Source organism: Cyprinodon tularosa, unplaced genomic scaffold, assembly GCF_016077235.1.
Source record: "Cyprinodon tularosa strain WSP-4 unplaced genomic scaffold, ASM1607723v1 ctg93, whole genome shotgun sequence".
NCBI lineage: Eukaryota > Metazoa > Chordata > Actinopteri > Cyprinodontiformes > Cyprinodontidae > Cyprinodon > Cyprinodon tularosa.
Window position 1 is genome coordinate 386,015 of NW_024039707.1, and position 18,539 is coordinate 404,553.

The 18,539-nt window shown below is 38.6% G+C and overlaps 1 protein-coding gene across 1 annotated transcript in view; it reads right to left on the reverse strand.

The window, feature by feature from the left end:
• The window catches only part of plcb3 (phospholipase C, beta 3 (phosphatidylinositol-specific)), an 89,469-nt gene extending 77,941 nt beyond the window's left edge, over nucleotides 1–11,528 (reverse strand). The window contains exon 1 of the mRNA XM_038274766.1: nucleotides 10,983–11,528. Within this exon, the coding sequence (XP_038130694.1) occupies nucleotides 10,983–11,081 (99 nt within the window). The 5' untranslated portion in view covers nucleotides 11,082–11,528. The remainder of the gene's footprint in view (nucleotides 1–10,982) is intronic.
• Nucleotides 11,529–18,539: the final 7,011 nt, after the last annotated feature.

Consider the following 18,539-nt stretch of genomic DNA (forward strand, 5'->3'; position numbering starts at 1 on the left):
CTAGACCGGGTCAGCGTTACACGCATAACCCCAATATAACCCAGAAATCTTTTTAATTTAAGGAATATATATTGACTATCTTGTCATTTGCACATGCAAAACATAAAAGCTTTATCATCGAAATGAACAAAATGAAGACTTTTCCTAAGTCCGTCAATATTAAGATGGTGAAATTTTAGATTTTGGCTCATGGTCAGCCACTGTTATCATATTTATCTCTAAAAATACATTGTATCTGTGTTAATCAACAGTTGACAAAGTGCATAGCATATAACACATCCTGCATTTTCTTGCTTGGGATATCCCAACTTTAAATAAGTTTTAGTAGGCCAAAAAGAGCAAAACAAACAAAGGTAGAAAGCCCAAAGGAAACAATTTAGCATAATTTAACTGCTGAGTCCATAGTGATTGATCTGCATGTACGTTTTCAAAAGAAAATTGCTTAAAGAAAAAAAAAAAAAAAAAAGAGCCCAAGCTACATATTAATGAGACCGTACTCTTAACGGATGGGTTTAATATGTTTTTTTTATATATATATTAATAAAAGATGCAGTTGAAAGAGGAAAACCGTAACAAGCAGTGAGAATAAAAAGTGCTAAAAGAAAATAGATATGAAAATATTGTAATAATACAACTGAGAGAAACAGAAAAAAAAAGTTGGAACACTAATACAAAGTAATATAAATGCTAATTTACTGCCTTAAGGGTGTCCATAATCTTTGGAAAACAAACAAACAGTAGATGAGTACAAACCAGAACCAAATGTCATAGTAATAAATTAGTCAAAAGGCAGAGGGCAAACAAATGGGACAAAAGGGGAAAAGACTGGGCAAGAAATGACAGAATAATTAATGAAAAAGAAGATTAGTTGTCAGATAAAGAGAAGCAGTGAGACTTTGAATGAACATAGGTCAAATTCTTAACAGATTCAAAAAACGGTACAAATGTCAGTACAACGCTTCACATGTGGCTATGGTTGACCTTCCACCCCTCGCCCCGCCTCCATCCACTGCTTGTTTCTCAACAACCTGACAAGATGTCAGGACTGTTTCTAGACATGGTGTTAGCACTTCACACCATCCTGCACTTCTCTCTTTCTCTTTGGATTTTTTTTTTTTTCCTTTGCTCTGATCTGTTGAACTTGTCGCTTTGTGGCATACATCATCTCTAATGAATACTGGCAAGAATATTTTACAAATACTGCAAACTTCCAGAGAAAAGTGAAGACGAAAACAAATGTAATATCGATTTGAAATTCAGGTCTGGTATGGTAAAAGAAACAAAATGGAGGTCTGAGGCCGAGTTGATAAAAAAGGATTAGAAAATACGATAATCAAAGGAGCGATACAAGTCTGAACATGCACAGAATATGCCTGCAGGCAGGGCTGTTATCAGGTTTGGTAAGCATACAGCAAATAAATGAAAGCTAAGACATAAAATGAATGGGAAAAAACAAAAAATTCAACTTATCCTTAAATAAAAACACAAAATGCGCCTTCAATCATTTCGCTTGTATAACTACATAAATATTCACTTTGTAATGTTTTCATATTTAACTAATTAATATTTTGCCAATAAGTTTGGGGTTTAGCATCTGACCAAATGACTATGCTTCGCTGAAAAAAGGCCAAATAGAAAACAGAGGCTACAAGTAAAACAAACCATGTATCAAAGTCATCCAAAAAGCATTTGTTTTCCAGGCCAGGAAATGAATGTTGTCCTTTCGATGAACCCTTTCAGCTAATGCCAGGTTCGCACAGCAAGATATCTAAATTCTCTAATGATTTTCAATATCTACCAAACCCCACACATAATGATGAAAGAGCAGGTTTTCTCGAAAAAACATGAGATGGAAGACGGGTGATGGCAATCAGTGGGTATTCTTAGATACTGTAGATGGGTTTAAGTAGATTTGTGCATGTGTTGTGTTGGCTATGGGAAATAAATGTATGAATGGTTTGTGCAGCCACATGTGAATGTATACATGCATGTTGACGTAGATAAAATAACTTCTTTGCTCACTTAATAAATGTTTAGAGATGGACGGACTTATAAGTTAAATCGGGAAGATGTTGGTGTTACAGACTATAGGAAGGTGTAGGGGGATGATTAAATATGCACCAGTTCTTCATTACCCTTTTCACACAAAAGCACTAAATTATATGTGATGTTTATAATTGCTACATTTGTAAGATTTTAGGGACTTTTCTGAAGCCATTTATTCATAAACAAAACAAAGAACAAACTGTTTTGTTCCTACAGTGAATGATGTACAACCACACAGCACGCACAGCAAAGAGCAAAATCAGATATCAGATGAGAAACCTCACCAAACCTCTTCAGGTCAAATCTTAAACTCAGTAAGTAAACACGGCTGACCAGAAAGAAGCAATGAAATACTTGGTTAACTAAGGCCCCGTCCACACGAAGCCAAACCCTGGCCTAAACGCACAAATTTTTCACCAAACCAGCCTCTCATCCATACGAAGCCGGCGTTTCGGGGGTCTGTAAACGATCTTTTTTTATTAAGCCTTCAGAGTGGGAAGATTTTGAAACGCCGTTTTCGCGTTTCCATCTTTAAGCTCTAACCGCATTTTTTTCTTACACGCATGCGTCATAGCGTCGCCTCTAAACACGCATGCGCGACACAGTATCACAACAACAATGGCGCAGTTGCTGCTAATGCTACTCACCCTGCTGTCGGGCTTACAACAGAATCTTCTTCTTCTGGAATATCTCCAGGAAGAACAGAGCAATATAGACGACATAGTTCAGCACCTGAATTTGACTGAATCATGAAAATGGACCCGCAGGGCAACCATGTATAAATATTAGTGCGCATGCCCAACATTTCGTTGCCTGTTTTCGCCTATGTTTGCTTTGGCACCACAGCGCCACTTACAGGCCTGGCATACATTTTGCAGCGTTTTCATGCATTCGTGTGGATGATCACATTTATTTTACGTCTCCGTCTTTACGATAAACGTTTTGGAAAATATTAGCGTTTCGTGTTCGTTTTGACTTCGTGTGGACGGGGCCTAATTTTACTTTTTTTTTTTTATTAAATTTTAAAACCAAAAAATTTTTACATTGCTGTTTTTCATCACAATGTTTTTAATCACTTCTTTTTACCTTATCAAGGCTACATTTAAAAAAAAAAAGAAATAATCTAGAGAGCTGCACTTAGTGAAATTTCTTTTTTTTTTAGACTTGTGTGTACAAAATGACAAAATAAAATCCAGCTCCAAGTCTTAACAAAAAAAAAAAAAAAAGCAAAAAGAAAAGGCATCGTTGAAAAAGTCACCAAAGAGAGCTCAACTTGCTAAACTGGAGGGCTGTTTTGGGATTTGCTTTATTTTCCTCGGACTGGCGACACATTCAATAAAAATTAGGATATTGGGCTAAAGTTGGGGATACAGATTACGACTTTATGCCGTTTTTTTGGCTGATTCTCCAGTCGTGCAAGAATTTTTTGGACCGGGCATGAGTTTCAGCCTTACAGTGTGTCCTCCGTCGTGTAGTATCCAGGGAGCAACGAGGGAGCGATCAGCCTCGCACGACCACCTCCCAATCAGGAATGTTAAAGTCAGGAGAAAATCAAATATCTTTGATATTCAGTTGGCCCCTATGAGCGCTTTGTGAGCGAGTCCTGCTGTTGGAGCAGATCTATCACAACCTCACGCACTGCGCATGTGCCAAGTATGGCAGCGTTTCTGCCAGATTTTTCGTACTTTAGGCATACACTGGCTAAAGAGTCAAGGTGTGGTAGGAGATTGATAGCTTCCTAAGATTTATAGCTTTATCTACAGAAGCTAACTTCTTAATTTCAATAAAGTTTCTGCAGGAAACACATCAAGTGCTACAATTTTGTCTCCCAACCAATATCTTAAAATGACTGTCATTTGCAGGACGTTTAATGTTTACTTTATTGCTAAGAATGCAAAAGTGAGGAGTTATAATTATTACTTTGGAAGGTTGGTTTTTTTTGCCGTAAGGTTTTTCTAAAGATGTGGAAAATGATTACGTTTTCCTTAATTAAACCAACAGAATGGAATAGATCCGAGTGCATATTTAGTGTATTTTTGACATCAACAATCACACAGTAATTTTCTAGTGTCTGTTATTCAAAGAAAACTATAGCAGCTACTTGCTAAATTGTTAAGAATAAATTAATCTTCTCTCAAAACCTCCTAAAAGCAAGAAACACAAGGTAAAAAAAACTAAATTTGTAGCATCAGTACTAACATGCTGCATTGCCATCTGCCCTGCAGCTGAGCAGACCTCAAAGCAATTTAGATTAAAACCCACTAAAAGCCAAACAGAAAATGGCCCGGATCACGCATTTGTCTGCTCCCTTCTACCCATACACCACCAAAACAAGCTTGCTTATACAGAACAAGAGAGGAGGAAGGCTTTCAGACAAATAATGGAAATTATAAGAACAAAAGCAAAGACTTGAGATTATAGAAAACAGAACATGTTTGTCATTTTAGTTTGAGACAGAAACAATTAATACCAAGGAAAAACAGCATCATTCACTATCATCATCTGAGCTGATGAAGAAAAAAAAATAGGACCTGAAAAGAAGCCAGGGCATTAAATGATGTCAAATTTCTCAAAAGGTAACATGTGATTCCATGTGACGGTGTGCACAGCACCAGATTAAAGCAAATCGAGTAACTGCATTAAAATGAACAAACAAATCAGACCCTGAACTTGTTTTTATCTGAGCACGACCAAAACCAACAGGTAGAAAATTTTGCTTCTACCTGAAAGCTAAAGCAAGCCGTTAGTCAATGTCTGACTAAACCTTCAAGATTGAGATGAACAAGAAAACTCAAAATTAGTCACTGACAGAGCTCCTGAGCTGTGCCGCAGACAGTCTGTTGCGTCTTGCTTAATTGCTTGTTTAGGAGGAATTTTAACTGGATTCCAGTAGGAATCTGCCTAAACTGAATTGCGGCCGGGCTGCATAGGGTCGGGCAGGAGCCTCGGTGGCAAAGACACAAAGGACACAGGGAGGGAAGCATGAAGGAAAAAAAAAAATTTGGCTCATGAGTCTCACAACAAGCTCCAACAGGAAGTCATTCAACACACAACCAGTAAAAGAAAACATAAAAAAAAGCGTGCACAAACACATACACGAGCACATGTGTACACGAGCCAAAACACGAAGGAAAGTCAATTTAGAATGCATTCCTGGTCCTCCTCCTCCTTCCCCTCCACACATGAGTCAGTTGGTGGGTGTTACTTTGCGTCTAGCTGCCTCAAGCCCATTGAAAATCTAAGTCTCTGTAGGGAGTATAATGCTGTGGCAAAGAACTGTAGACTAAAGCTGGTCTTAGAAGAGCAAAATATTTTTTAAAGAGAGAGAGAGAGAGAAAGTGGTAGACAAGAAGAAGAGAGGGGATGGACGTTTTGATGTAAACAAACAGGAGTTCCCTTCTTTGTTTGGTTCCTAGTTGTTTTTACGTTACAACAAATCTTTAGGGTAACATTTCCATTTTTTTTTTTTTTTTTTTTTTTGCCAATGTCTAATAGATCATCTATCAGAGATTGGTTTTATTTATTGGTTTATTTTTGGGGGGGCATAAAGACAACTATTCATTTTCAGGTCCCGGTCTGCAGCTGTGCTTTAGCATTGGTTCAAGGTGCAGCATCCAACTGTTAAGGGGAATATTATATTTTCCCTCTCACTATCAAATCAGACTAAATGAGCTTCAGCTCACCAAAAAATATTTCTGAAAGGTAAAATAGTGAACTAATAGATCTGAAAGAAAAGTCTGGTTCATCCTTGGGTACCACCTCTAAACGCCTTACAGGTGCCATAATCCTGTGGCCATTAAATATACAGAAGTGAAAACAGTGTTCAGGAAGGAAGAGTCACGGTACTGGCTGAAGGTGATAAGTTCAGAAGAGCCGTTGTGACTTTTTCTGCAGTCAGGACTTCTTTGCTACCTTAAAAAAAAAGTAATCAATTGGAAATACTGAAGCAGCTTATTATTACTTCAGCCAAGATGTTATAACTTAGACAAATAGATTACAAATCTGCGCAAATCTTTAGCGATATTACACTCATTTCAAAAATGCAAAGTTTTGCAGTTTCTGTATTTCCGTTAAGGAACAAATGCAATTAAAATTGCAGATCAATACTTTTGTTCATTCGATTACTCGGAAAAGAACATGGTAGCATCCGATGTAAACACCTAATATACATTTACATTTCAGCCACTGCAGTAGTGGGCATCATCGTCCTCCAACTGTATCATGTCTTCTTCTCTTCTTACAAGGTAGTAAGGTCCAAAAGCAGATCATGTCACTTATGTGAAAGTGTTTCCATAGCAGTTTTGTGAAATATAAAAATTTCAATACAACAGAAGACCACCTTGTCTAAGCGTAAACATTTTTTTATCAAAAGACATCAGTTTTTTTTCTAATCCATCCATCCATCCCTGCTTATTCCATCAGGGCTACTGTAGGCACGGTCCCTATCACTGGCGATATTTGGGCGAGATTCAGGGTACACCCTGGGTAGGTCAATGGTTAAAGGATAAGCACCTAATGACAGCGGGACAATTAAGTCAATGCTTTGGAGAAGCAATCACTAAACCCTCATCTCTGTCCAAAAAATCATTCATCCTGTTTCTGCAAAAAAAAAGTGTTTGAGCATGGCATCTGCCTAACCCAGCCAGTTAGAGCCATTGTTCTGTCAGATGAGCATACCCGGTCAGACCAGCATACCCATAGGCAATACCCGTTTATCCCTGTAGTTGTGTTTGAAAAATAGAACTCAAACTACCTCAACGGGCATGTACCCCTTTAGTCATGCACAAAAAACAATTTAAATACTTACTTTTTGAATTGTATACCGATCTCACCTTAAATAGTTTTTTGTACATGACTATAGTGATACACGCCCATTGAGGTAGTTTGAAGCCTATTTTTTGTACAAAACTAAAGGGATAAACGCAAATCTAACATCTTGTGCATGTGTATTGACTATGGGGAGATGATGAGGGATGAGGGATGGGCCAAAACTTTAGCAAAGTCTTGGAAAAAGCTTGAAGGATATGACTGACTCAAGAGATGAGAATGACTGACTCAAGCCATACGGTTTTAAAAGCAAGTTTACGGAATAAAACAGTATTCTGAAATCAAAAAATATGTCAAATTTATTCTTTTACGTTATTTTTCCATAAAGCAAATACAAATAAGTTTAATAAACAAGGAGAGAAAAAGCTTTATCTGATTCAAGCCCTTTCGTTGATTAAAACAGGATAATCTTGTTGCATTTCCATGCTTTGTGTACGCAGCAACACCATGCATTTCCACTAAATAAAAGCAAAACAAACCAAACAGCACCATTTAAAAATAGATTCTAGATCACGTGTGCAGTATGATTTAGCATTGGAACAGGGAGCATTTCTGCCATAAAGTAACTAACTGTCACTTAATATTTACTCAATTAAAATTGGCTCAATTTGATTTGATTTTTCTGATTACACAGAACATGTTTCGGTGCTGTAGTGATGGAGCCTTCTAGAAGAGAATAATTTAACTTATTAGCCATGCCAACACCCCAAAGCACCACTTCCACCACTGATTGTAAGAGTATAAACAGAGAGCTATGTCACAGATACCGGCCAATTAAATGCAACCAAGTGGCAGTGAAGATCCACAGCGTGTTAAAGTGACATACCCAGATTTTAAATGCTAGCTTTAGATCTCTGTTTAGGGTTGTAAATAGTTGTTTTACATATTTTATTTTATTCTATTTATATTTACTTTTTATCTATTCAGTAACTTAAACACATGTTCAGCTTCAAAGGGGGGATATTCTTCATTTATATTTACGAGCAGTTTAACTGAACGTCCTATGTAGCTAATTTAGCTAAAATGATAACTACATGGCTTTTGAGGCAATTTTACTTTAGTTTTTCTCCAAACGTTCTTTAATCGATGTTGCTTTATGGGCAAATCTAATAATGAACAGTAGCAATGAAAGATGGACAGGGAGAGAGTATGTATATTTTTTTATTGTTCATATATTTAATCGCTGATGTGACCGGAACTACGCCACTCTAAGGACACTAGCTCCCCATATTAGCGTCCTATTTTTTGCCCGGTAGCTTTGTGCCGCTAAAAGGCTAGGCAAAGCGCTTCCGGCTGAAGGCTACGCTACGTAGCATCCAAAACCCCTCCGGAAAAGTCTGTGCTCTCTGGACCGAGTCAGATTGCCTTTTCCTGCGATACAGAAGGAGCTGAACGCAGTATTTTAACTCCTCCTGCGATTCAAACCGAGTGAACGCAGTATATCCTGCTGCAGCAGAGACAGAGAAGATCTAATCCAGCTCTGCCAACCGCCGAACAACGGGGGCCCCGATGGCTGTTCGACGAAGAAGCCATTAGAAGCAGCCGTAACGTCACTGCCTGTGTGACGGAGGGACTGAGCAGCGCCGCGGCTACATACTAAAAGGCAGATGTCCCGCGTGCTACCGTGAGTTATAAAATTAACCCCCTTCGCAAACTGCCTCTTATTGTTGCATCAGATTAATCCAAACCTCTTTGAGTTGCTGTTGGACGAACGGACTGGACCGAAGATGGGCCTACAGAAACCGGACCGAGCCGAAGGCCTTCCCTCCACTGAACCAAAAACAGTAACTGCACCTCCTTTCCATCTGATGCTTAATAAGTGCTCTGCTTGGGTGAACTACAGGTAGATAGCAGTGTTAGTGTTTGTATTTGAAATAAGCCTTCTGATTCAACTGCTGATGGTTAAACGTTTAACGGAATGCTAATGCTCACCACAGACCGAACGGGTCACGTGTTGCTGAAGCTAACCGCTAAATCGTGAGCTAACCCTCTCTTTGTTTCAGTTGGACCCGACCAGAACCAGAACCCCTGGTGACCAGCTAAGCTAACGAGTCTTTCAGCTTCATCATATTTTAATGCATTCCTGAGTCATAAACAGAATTAAACTTCAGTGTTTTGACTGCAGGTAACATCTCTGTGTCAGGGTTTATTTACATTTTATCTGCTGCTATTATAAAGGACACTTTCAAATGCATTAAGCCTTAAACTTGGAACATCACAGACTTTGAACTTACTTTTAAACCCCTCTTCCCCTTTTATTTCTGTAATCTTGCTTTTTTTTCAGTAGTGTTAAGTGTTTTGCTTAGTTCTTAGATATAATACTGTGTGATTTTATCTAATAAAGGTAACGTTGTATTTTTAACCCGTGGGCTTTTGTGTTCATGTTACACTCAGGTTGGATTCACTTTTCTTTCAGTAGCATCCAAATTAACAGAGACACTTTATTTGGTTGGTGATTAATAACGTTGCTAAGAGCCATAGCCTGAATTACTAAATTGTTGAAAGACAATTGGATTTTTAACAGCCGGATTCAGGAGTCTAACCCTTTTAGGAAAGGGTTAAAACCCTGGTCAGTAAGCAAATTACAGTTATAATCATTCAACTGATAATAAATAACTAGCTCCACCCTTGATTTGAATGACCTATTAATTAACTAACTTCTAGTTCTATTATTTAATATATTCATAATCTTGTGGTAAGCTGAATGGCAAAGCAGCAGCTATAACATTTCCTGGGAATTCCCTCTGAGGAACAAAAAGAGTTATGCGTGTGAGAAAGAGAGAAGCGAAGGAGATATAAAGGGAGATTTCAGTCGCTGTTGTAAGAAAGAAAAAAGACCCATCAGGACAACAATCAGGTGCAAAGAGATAAACACAATGTGTTGTGCTTAGTTTCTTATTATCAAATCTTTAACCCTTGAGTTTGTCATTTCTTAGTTATATGTGGTACTGTAGTAATAGTCCAACAGGACTAATACAAAGTTGCACCAGTTACCTTATTATAAAATGATTTAAAATAAATGGCACTGAATTTATTTCTGATTAATTTTCTGAAAAACTGAGAAGAAATTTCAATTTAAAAAAAATGTCTCACAACATTTGAAAAAAGGTTACAACTTATTATGTGATGGAGCTGCTAAACCTTTAATATCTGTTGTAAAACAAGATAAATACTTCCAAAAAAGGTGGAGGAGGAAGCTTACCTTTCAAAGAAGGACATTGAGTTGCTTAATGAACAACATATCTGTTCTGGCTATCTTTTTAACCATCTTTAATGTGTTTTGTTTTTTTACTCATTTCAAATTTTAAAAAATGAATAAAATATACAGAAGAACATTTTATACAACATTTTCTTCTCAGTTGCATACCTCATTTCAAAACCTGTGATGTCTGCCCCCCTTCCCTTCTCCTTTAGGCTACTCCAGGAAGCCACATAACCTGATATATGTATCTGGTTAATATGATCATGATAAGCGTATAAATAGAACAACATTGCCATCTGAGCAAAATGTTTATGATCAGAGCTGAACACTGGGTCACAGACAAACACTTTGCATGCAATCTGCAGCTTGAACCTCCCTGTTAATCATTGATGTGGAGCTCAGGCCCTTACACCTTGCACTGTGCCCTGTTACACTCACTGACACAGTCACAGGGTTGCCAAATAAACACGCGGAAGGTAAAAACGGAGAAGCAAAACATAACAGTTGCGGTCACATGAAAGACTTTAGCAGACTGTTTCAATTGGCAGAGGGAAGCACAAGCAGAAGCTTAATGATATTTTCAGGTAAGATTCCAGAGCGGAATTTTCTCCCCACACCCCCCGAACGCATCCCACCGAGACAGGTGCTGCAGGGAGTGGGGAGAGAAGTTGGGGGAAGTTACATAAAGTCATGGAGAAGAAGGAAGGGTGAGGAAAACCGGCTTGACTAGAAGTCAGCACAACACATTTAAGCTCTGCTGGCAACTTTATGGGACTTTTCTTTTAAAGCAGAGTATCACATGAAGTGACGCACCGCCTGTGCGCACCTGGTTATAAAAACACTATCTGACCCCTGGTGTGTTTAAAAAGCATGTGCAGAATTAGAAGGGGGTGAAAAGGGGTCTCACCTCATCCCATCTGATGAACTTGCTCCCCCTCTTGAGCTCTTCGTGGACGCTCACGGGTTTCAGCTGCAACGCGTGGACTCCCGGCTTGGCCCCGGCCATGACGCGGGACTCCCCTGGCCCGGGTGCCAACGCCTAGACCCCGGCTGCCTGGAAGAGTAGCAATAAGCTCCTCGCTTCTACAACCTTCCCGTTTTTATTTTGCCTCCCCCCTTTTTTTCCCACTTTGAGGCCCCTTAAAAGTTGCGGAGGCGCATGTGGAGCCAGATCCACGGACACGGACAGGACCCACCGCCGCTGACTTGTTCTCGTCCGCGTCCACGCACCGCGGTGACGCGCCTGGTCTTCTCTCTACCACCAGCTTTGGTTCATCTATTTAATTATTTGTCCTTCTGAAATAGCATTGGAGATCCCTTTTCCTTCCTCCCGTCCATCTGGCCGACTCTAACAACTTTCTGCGCTTCCTTACTCTCTTGTCGCCTCTGAGGCGTTTCTTCTTCTTTTCTCCTCCTCCTCCTCTCCTACCAGCATGTTTTCTGTGAGAAGGAGGAAAAAAGAGAGGGGGGGTTATGAGAGGGGAGCTGTGAAGGGAGACGAGGAGGAGGAGGACGGCGTCAGATAGCGCTGAGTGACAGAGAAATGAGAGTGTGAGAGTGGAGTTCTACGGAAGAGTATTAGGGCCACTGGAATAAGAAAACGTTAACTGATTTTTAAATTTTATTTCTGTTTAATGTGGGAAAAAGTCAAAATTCTGACTTTAATCTGATCATTCTGGCTTTTATTTGAGAATTCTGATTTTAATCTGATAATTCTGACTTAACATGAGAATTCTGACTTTAATCTGAGTATTCAGACTTTAATCTGACAATTCTGACTTTTTTCTCAGAACTCTGACTTTTTTTCTCAGAAATCTTGAGTTTTTTCCCAGATTTCTGACTATTTTCTCATAATTCTGACTTTAATCTGATAATTCTGACTTTAATCTGAGAATTCAGACTTTAATCTGATAATTCTGACTTTAATATGAGAATTCTGACTTTAATCTGAGAATTCAGACTTTAATCTGAGAATTCAGACTTTAATCTGAGAATTCTGACTTTAATCTGATAATTCTACCTTTAATCTGATAATTCTGACTTTAATCTGAGAATTCAGACTTTAATCTGAGAATTCAGACTTTAATCTGAGAATTCTGACTTTAATCTGATGATTCTGACTTTAATCTGAGAATTCAGACTTTAATCTGATAATTCTGACTTTAATATGAGAATTCTGACTTTAATCTGATAATTCTGACTTTAATATGAGAATTCTGACTTTAATCTGATAATGCTGACTTTAATATGAGAATTCTGACTTTAATCTGAGAATTCTGACTTTAATATGAGAATTCTGACTTTAATCTGATAATTCTGACTTTAATATGAGAATTCTGACTTTAACCTGATAATGCTGACTTTAATATGAGAATTCTGACTTTAATCTGAGAATTCTGACTTTAATCTGAGAATTCTGACTTTTTTCTCAGAATTCTGACTTTCATGTGATAATTCTGAGAAAAAAGTCAGAAATCTGAGAAAAAAGTCAGAATTCTGACTTTTTTCCCCACATTAAACTAAAATAAAATGTAAAAATCAGTTAACATTTTTTCTTTCTTCTTCTGTGGCCCTAATCCTCTTCCGTAGAGTTGGAGTGAAGTGGGTGTATGTATTCTGAGTGTTTGTGTTAAGCACCATGGAAGTGATACTGAAACTACTTTATTAGTATTGTGCAAAAAGTGTTTCTGTTCGCTGGATCTTCACTTCCTAACGCATTTCTTCACCTCCCTACAGATATCTGCTTGGTTTTCTATCACTTAAATACATCTAATCATCAAGAGACAAAATGCTGGTTTGTCTCATTTGTCAATTTGTGTCAAAATAAGCAGATGTGATGTGCTTCGATCTTGTTGATCTTGCAGGCTGATTTGGATCAATCGGTTTGAGTAGGCCACCAAACCATTCTGACTTTGATTCATCTTCCAGGTTTTTAATCCTTTATCACATCACAAATTTGTTGAAATGGCAAGAAGATTGCATGAAAAGTTATATGAATATATTCTTACCAGTTATTGAATTTAGGTGTGGAAGAAAGGATTTGACTAGACCAAAATAATATGATTTGATCTATACCCGGGGTCCGCAACCTGTTGCTCTGGAGCCCTAAATGGCTCTAACTTTAAAGTGGCTCTTAGTAATGTCTTACAATGCTATGAAGAAGCAACTATAATAACAAATACCAGTATTAGAAGCTTTTGATAGAATTTTAAAAACAGAATGACAATAAAGGAACAAGAAATATGCTTTTAAATATACTTCTTTTATGGATAGCTTGGGTAATTATGTTTTTACAATTTGTTGTTTTTTTTTTTTATACATCAAATAATATCACTTGGATGAAAATCCATCCGTCATCTTTAGTTTTTCCTTATTTTAAAAGGTAAAAATGGCAACATATTTACTACCCCCCCAACCCCCCAAAAACGAAGCTGCATTTTAGCAATTCAGTTCAGTTTATTTATATATATAGAGCACATGTATCACAACACATGTCATCTCAAGGAACTTTACAGACAATTTAACCAGCTCATACAGTCAAATTGGTTCAAAGTTTTCTATATAAGCAAAACCGACTGATTCCATCGACTCATTGACTCGAAGGCAATCACTCACACAAGCATGCTTGTAGTGACAGTGGAAAGGAAAAACGCCCTTTTAACAGGAAGAAACCTCCAGCAGAACCAGACTCAGTGTGAGCGGCCATCTGCAGAGACCAACTGGGGTCCAAGGAGACAGAAGCAAACATACAGTAAGAAGCAGAGATACAAAAGGAAGTGTCAACCAGCTGCGCAGGCGGGCCCGTCCAAGAAACACACAGCCAGGCAGTCGAGCTCCGAGTCAGCTCCCATGTCAGAGGATGAAGAGAGCACATAAAGTTAGTCACAGTCAGAGCAAGAGGACTACACTGAAAAAAAGCAGGCCAAGCTCCAACATCTATAAATAAAGGTGTTGATGGCAGCAGGACAGCTGATATTTCTCTCCAGGATGGAGTCACAGTCAAACAGGAACAGAACAGATGAAGCTACTATGAGAAAAGGCAGAGAGAGCATAATGTTACAGACTGAAAAACAAATACTGTAGAATGGGAGAATAGAGATAGAATGACGTAGAATGGTGAAAAGGGGGTCCCTATGTCCTCCAGCAGTCTAAGCCTATAGCAGCACAACTATAGAGATAGCTCAGGATAACCTAAGCCACTCTACCTATAAGCTTTATCAAAAAGGAAAGTTTTAAGCCTAGCCTTAAAAGTAGACAGGGTGTCTGCCTCACAGACTAAAACTGGTAGTTGGTTCCTAATGAAAGAAACCTGATAACTAAAAGATCTGCCTCCCATTCTACTTTTAGAAATTCTAGGAACCACTAGTAAACCTGCAGATTGAGAGCGAAGTGCTCTGTTAGGAACATAAGGAACAATCAGATCTCTGATATAAGATGGAGCTTGGCCATTCAAGGCTTTCTATCATTAGATATTTCTATTTATTGTAATATTCTGCAAATGAAAGCAGGAAATTCTAGAAACCTCTTTGATATAGGATATAAATGACAGGTCCTGATCAAAAATATCACCAAGATTTTTTACTTTATTATCTGGAATCAATTTAATCCCATCCAAATTAAGTGACTGACTAATCAACTTCTTTATCAAAGACCCTGGTCAAAAGACAATAAATTCTGTTTGTCTGCATTCAGAAAAAGACAGTTAAGTCATTTATGACTCTTATGAATATCTTACAACTTTTTATCAAAATTTTGTAAGATTTATGGCTATAAATGACTATTACAGAGCCAGAAAAACTGCAAAATGGCTCTTTGGATTTTAAAGGTTATAGACCACTGATCTAAACCTCCAGCTGTGTTTACTGTTGTTGTCCTGCTGGAAGGCTAAACCTTCCCTCTGATCAAATGACCAGGATATCTTCCACATACTTGAACATCTCATGTTTAGTGTCTTTCAACTCTTGCATACAGGACATATGTGTGTGATGCAAACCAATAGCTGTCCTGTTTATACTTTTTTACACACCCAAGGATCCCCAAAGCTGCCTCTGCAATGCTTTAGGTGCAGCACAGTGTTTTTAGAGCCTATTAACTAATTAGGCCTAGTGAAAGTAGTCACTTGCAATTAATTTTAGCAGGGGTGTGACCCAACATTTTGAAAAGCATGTCTCAATCATCTCTTTTTCACAATATGCACTGCTTCGTGCTACTCGTTCACATAAAATGCCAGTGAAATACATTAAACTTTGTGGTTTTAATGTGAGCAAAAGTGAAAAAAAGATGGAAAGAATGTTAAACCTCCCCGGCACTGTAAATCTATAAGAAATTATGCAAAACAAAACCATTGGCAACCTTCATATTTATAAGATTTATTTGTGTTTGTCGAATAATTGTGCTGAAACTAACCAAACTCCCTGCAGGTTGCTGTAGCAAAACTTCACATTATCTCAGTCTTTAGTTTCTGTGAACTGACAGGGACAGCTTCCTTGCGCAGTCGGGATGATTAATAGGGCAGGCTTGCACTTGTCAAATTGCATAGTAATTCACAACAATCTTCTCAGAGTTTATCTGAGAGCACAAGAGGGCACTTGTTCACCTGGGATGTGAAGGAGGCGCCTTATAAATAGCCAATCAGCATCACAATGGCTCAGATTTTTGAAGGTAAGTGAAACCAGAGCTGTTGGGTAAATTTCCCTCCTGCTGTGGATCGTGTTCTCAGCCTGGGAACAATAGAGACTGCGTGGTCCACATTCTGATCCCGACCAAATCCAGCTGCCGAGCAACATCTCAGCTCACAACGCTCATAAAAAATGCTATGAGGCTGCAGATCTTTCTGGCACCCGTCACTGTTCTCTGACTCCTTAACTACAGCAGGCAGGAATGTTTGCTATGCTGACTAAATGACTGATGGATACACTTTCTGTTTGTGTTTCCCCTGACCATAAGGAAGACAGAGAAATCAAGAATCGATCAGGCAAACTGCAGCATATTGAAATCTATAAAGACTGCATGTATCTTTCAAGTAAATCTAAGCTTAGACATTGAATCCAGGAAGCAACAGAACCTAGCCACACTGTTAATTAACCAGATCATAAACTAACACACACGCACACACATTTGCAGATGCTCTACAGCCTCTCAAATGTCAAACAAAAGCAAGCAAATGCATATTTACAACTCTTCATGCACACATACACACACATGTTGGCAGGAATATTGGGTTTGGCTTGTTTATAATCAGATGCACACACACAGCTGTACACACAAGATGCCCCCTACCCCCTGTCATAAATATCAATAAGAAAAAAAACACTGTTTTAATTTTGTTTTGCTGAACAATGGTTTGCTGTCTGCTGCATCTCAAGCGCAGGCACCTGTTTCTGCCCTGCCACAAAGAAAATCACTCGCACTCTTCTCCCTACTGTCCTCATAAAGACCAAATCAAGCTGCTAAAGATATTTGATCTGCAGACAGGATTTCAATTTTCCAAAATCAAACCTCTTGATCTCTGTTAGCAACCCCTTTGTGATTTTAATATTAAAAATGACATGTGCATGTGTTTGTACAAGCTCAGATCATTCTGTGGGGAAGGACAACATGGACCCTGGTCAGAGCTAGATTTTCAAATGCTTCAAAATGTTGCAAGACTTGAATAAGTATGTTCTCAGTCCCTACAATAACACTAAGATTGACTCATATATATCTAGGTGTTAGGAATCCAGTTTGTGTGGGTTGTGTTTTTTGTGTTTTCTCCCTCCACCACAAGGTGGTGCCTGGTTATCGTTGGCCTTCTCACACACCTGCGGATGGTTGCCTCATTACCTGAGGACTCTTAAGCTGCTGACTGCCACTATCTCAACGCAAGAGTGTTTGCCAGTTTTGGGTACTCTAGCCAAGCTGAGTTTTGCTGAGTCAAGCTGAGTTTTTGTCTACCTTAGTCTTAACCTTGCTGTTTTTTGTCATTACCTATTGGCAGGAAATCATCCTGCAAACTGGATGTTTTGGACCTTCTTCCCCTGGAAGGATCGTCTTGAGCTTCAAACTGAACTGGGGATTCAAACTGGAGGTTTGGATCTACTTTTCCCAAAGGATTGTTTGAGCTTCACACTGAGCAGGGGTTTCATCTCCACAAGAACCGTTCAAGTACCAAAGGAAATCTAAGTGGCAGTCAGCTCCTCTGCTCCTCAAGGAAACACCTTAACCCGGGTAAACCAATTTCTGGACCAACCCACACATATTCGATTCAGAGAAAGACACCTTTTCTGGAAATGTGAGTCATGTTGCTTTTTCTGCCTTTTGCAAATCAAAGCTCAAATTTCCCACTGAGCCTGAACTAAACACAGAAACTTCCCCTTTCACTTTTCAGTCCCGGTTCGCCAGTGTTCAGAGCAGCACCGGACCCATCTCTACTAGTTTTGAATAAACCTGTTAAACCTTCCCCTGGTTCTTGTGAGTGGTTTTCTGCAAGTGGGTCAGATCATTAAATAAGATCATGACACTAGGTGCCCAAAGATGGTGCCTAAAAGAATTGCAGTTTTGCAGCTTTCATATAAAAAGAGCTTCACAAAGTTGGATTTAATTCTAATGGGAAAAATGGACAGCACCCTTTTCAGATACTTATTTTAAAAAAAAACAAGAACTATAGTCCTTCATAATTTACAATATGTTTTACTTAGTGTTTATTACATGAAATCCTTGTCGAGCAGATTAAAGTTTAAGATTGTGACACCCCAGTCGGCCTCGGCAGATGGCCGCTCACAACGAGCCTGGTTCTGCTTGAGGTTTCTTCCTGTTAAAAGGGAGTTTTTCCTCTCCACTGTCGCTACAAGCATGCTTAGTGTGAGGGATTGTCAATGAGTCGATGCAATCAACTGGTTTTCCTTAGATAGAAAACTTTGAATCAATTTGACTGCATGATCTGGTTAAATTGTAAGTGCCATCAGATGATACGTGTCGTGAATTGGCGCTATAGAAATAAACTGAATTGAATTTTAAACCCTTGATGCCTATATTATACAAACAGAAATGTTAATGTGTGCATTCCTCCAATGACAGTTATTACATGTTCAGTGCGGACCTAGGAACCTTAGGCAAGCACTTTGTCTCTGGTACTGCTGGTCCCTGAGGGCGTGTGTTTTCATTGACCAACAATTTCTCAATATTCCTAAATTTTTTTTTTGTGCAATAGTCTACTGAGCTATTTAAAGGCGAAAAAGACACATTTTAAATTAAGAAATGTATATAGAGTCAGGTGCCAAGAAATAAATGCACTGTAGCTCATAGTTTGGATATTCAGCCCTCTCTTAATAAAATTGCGCAAGGTCGTTGAGGTTTGCAGACATTCATTACCACACTGTTAACTTAAGGTGGCCTTGGCTAATTCTGTACTCTGTTTTTTTTTTCTTTACCTCTACATGTTTTCCTTATTTATTTTTGAAGAAAAAAGAAGTGTTCTAATAGTTTC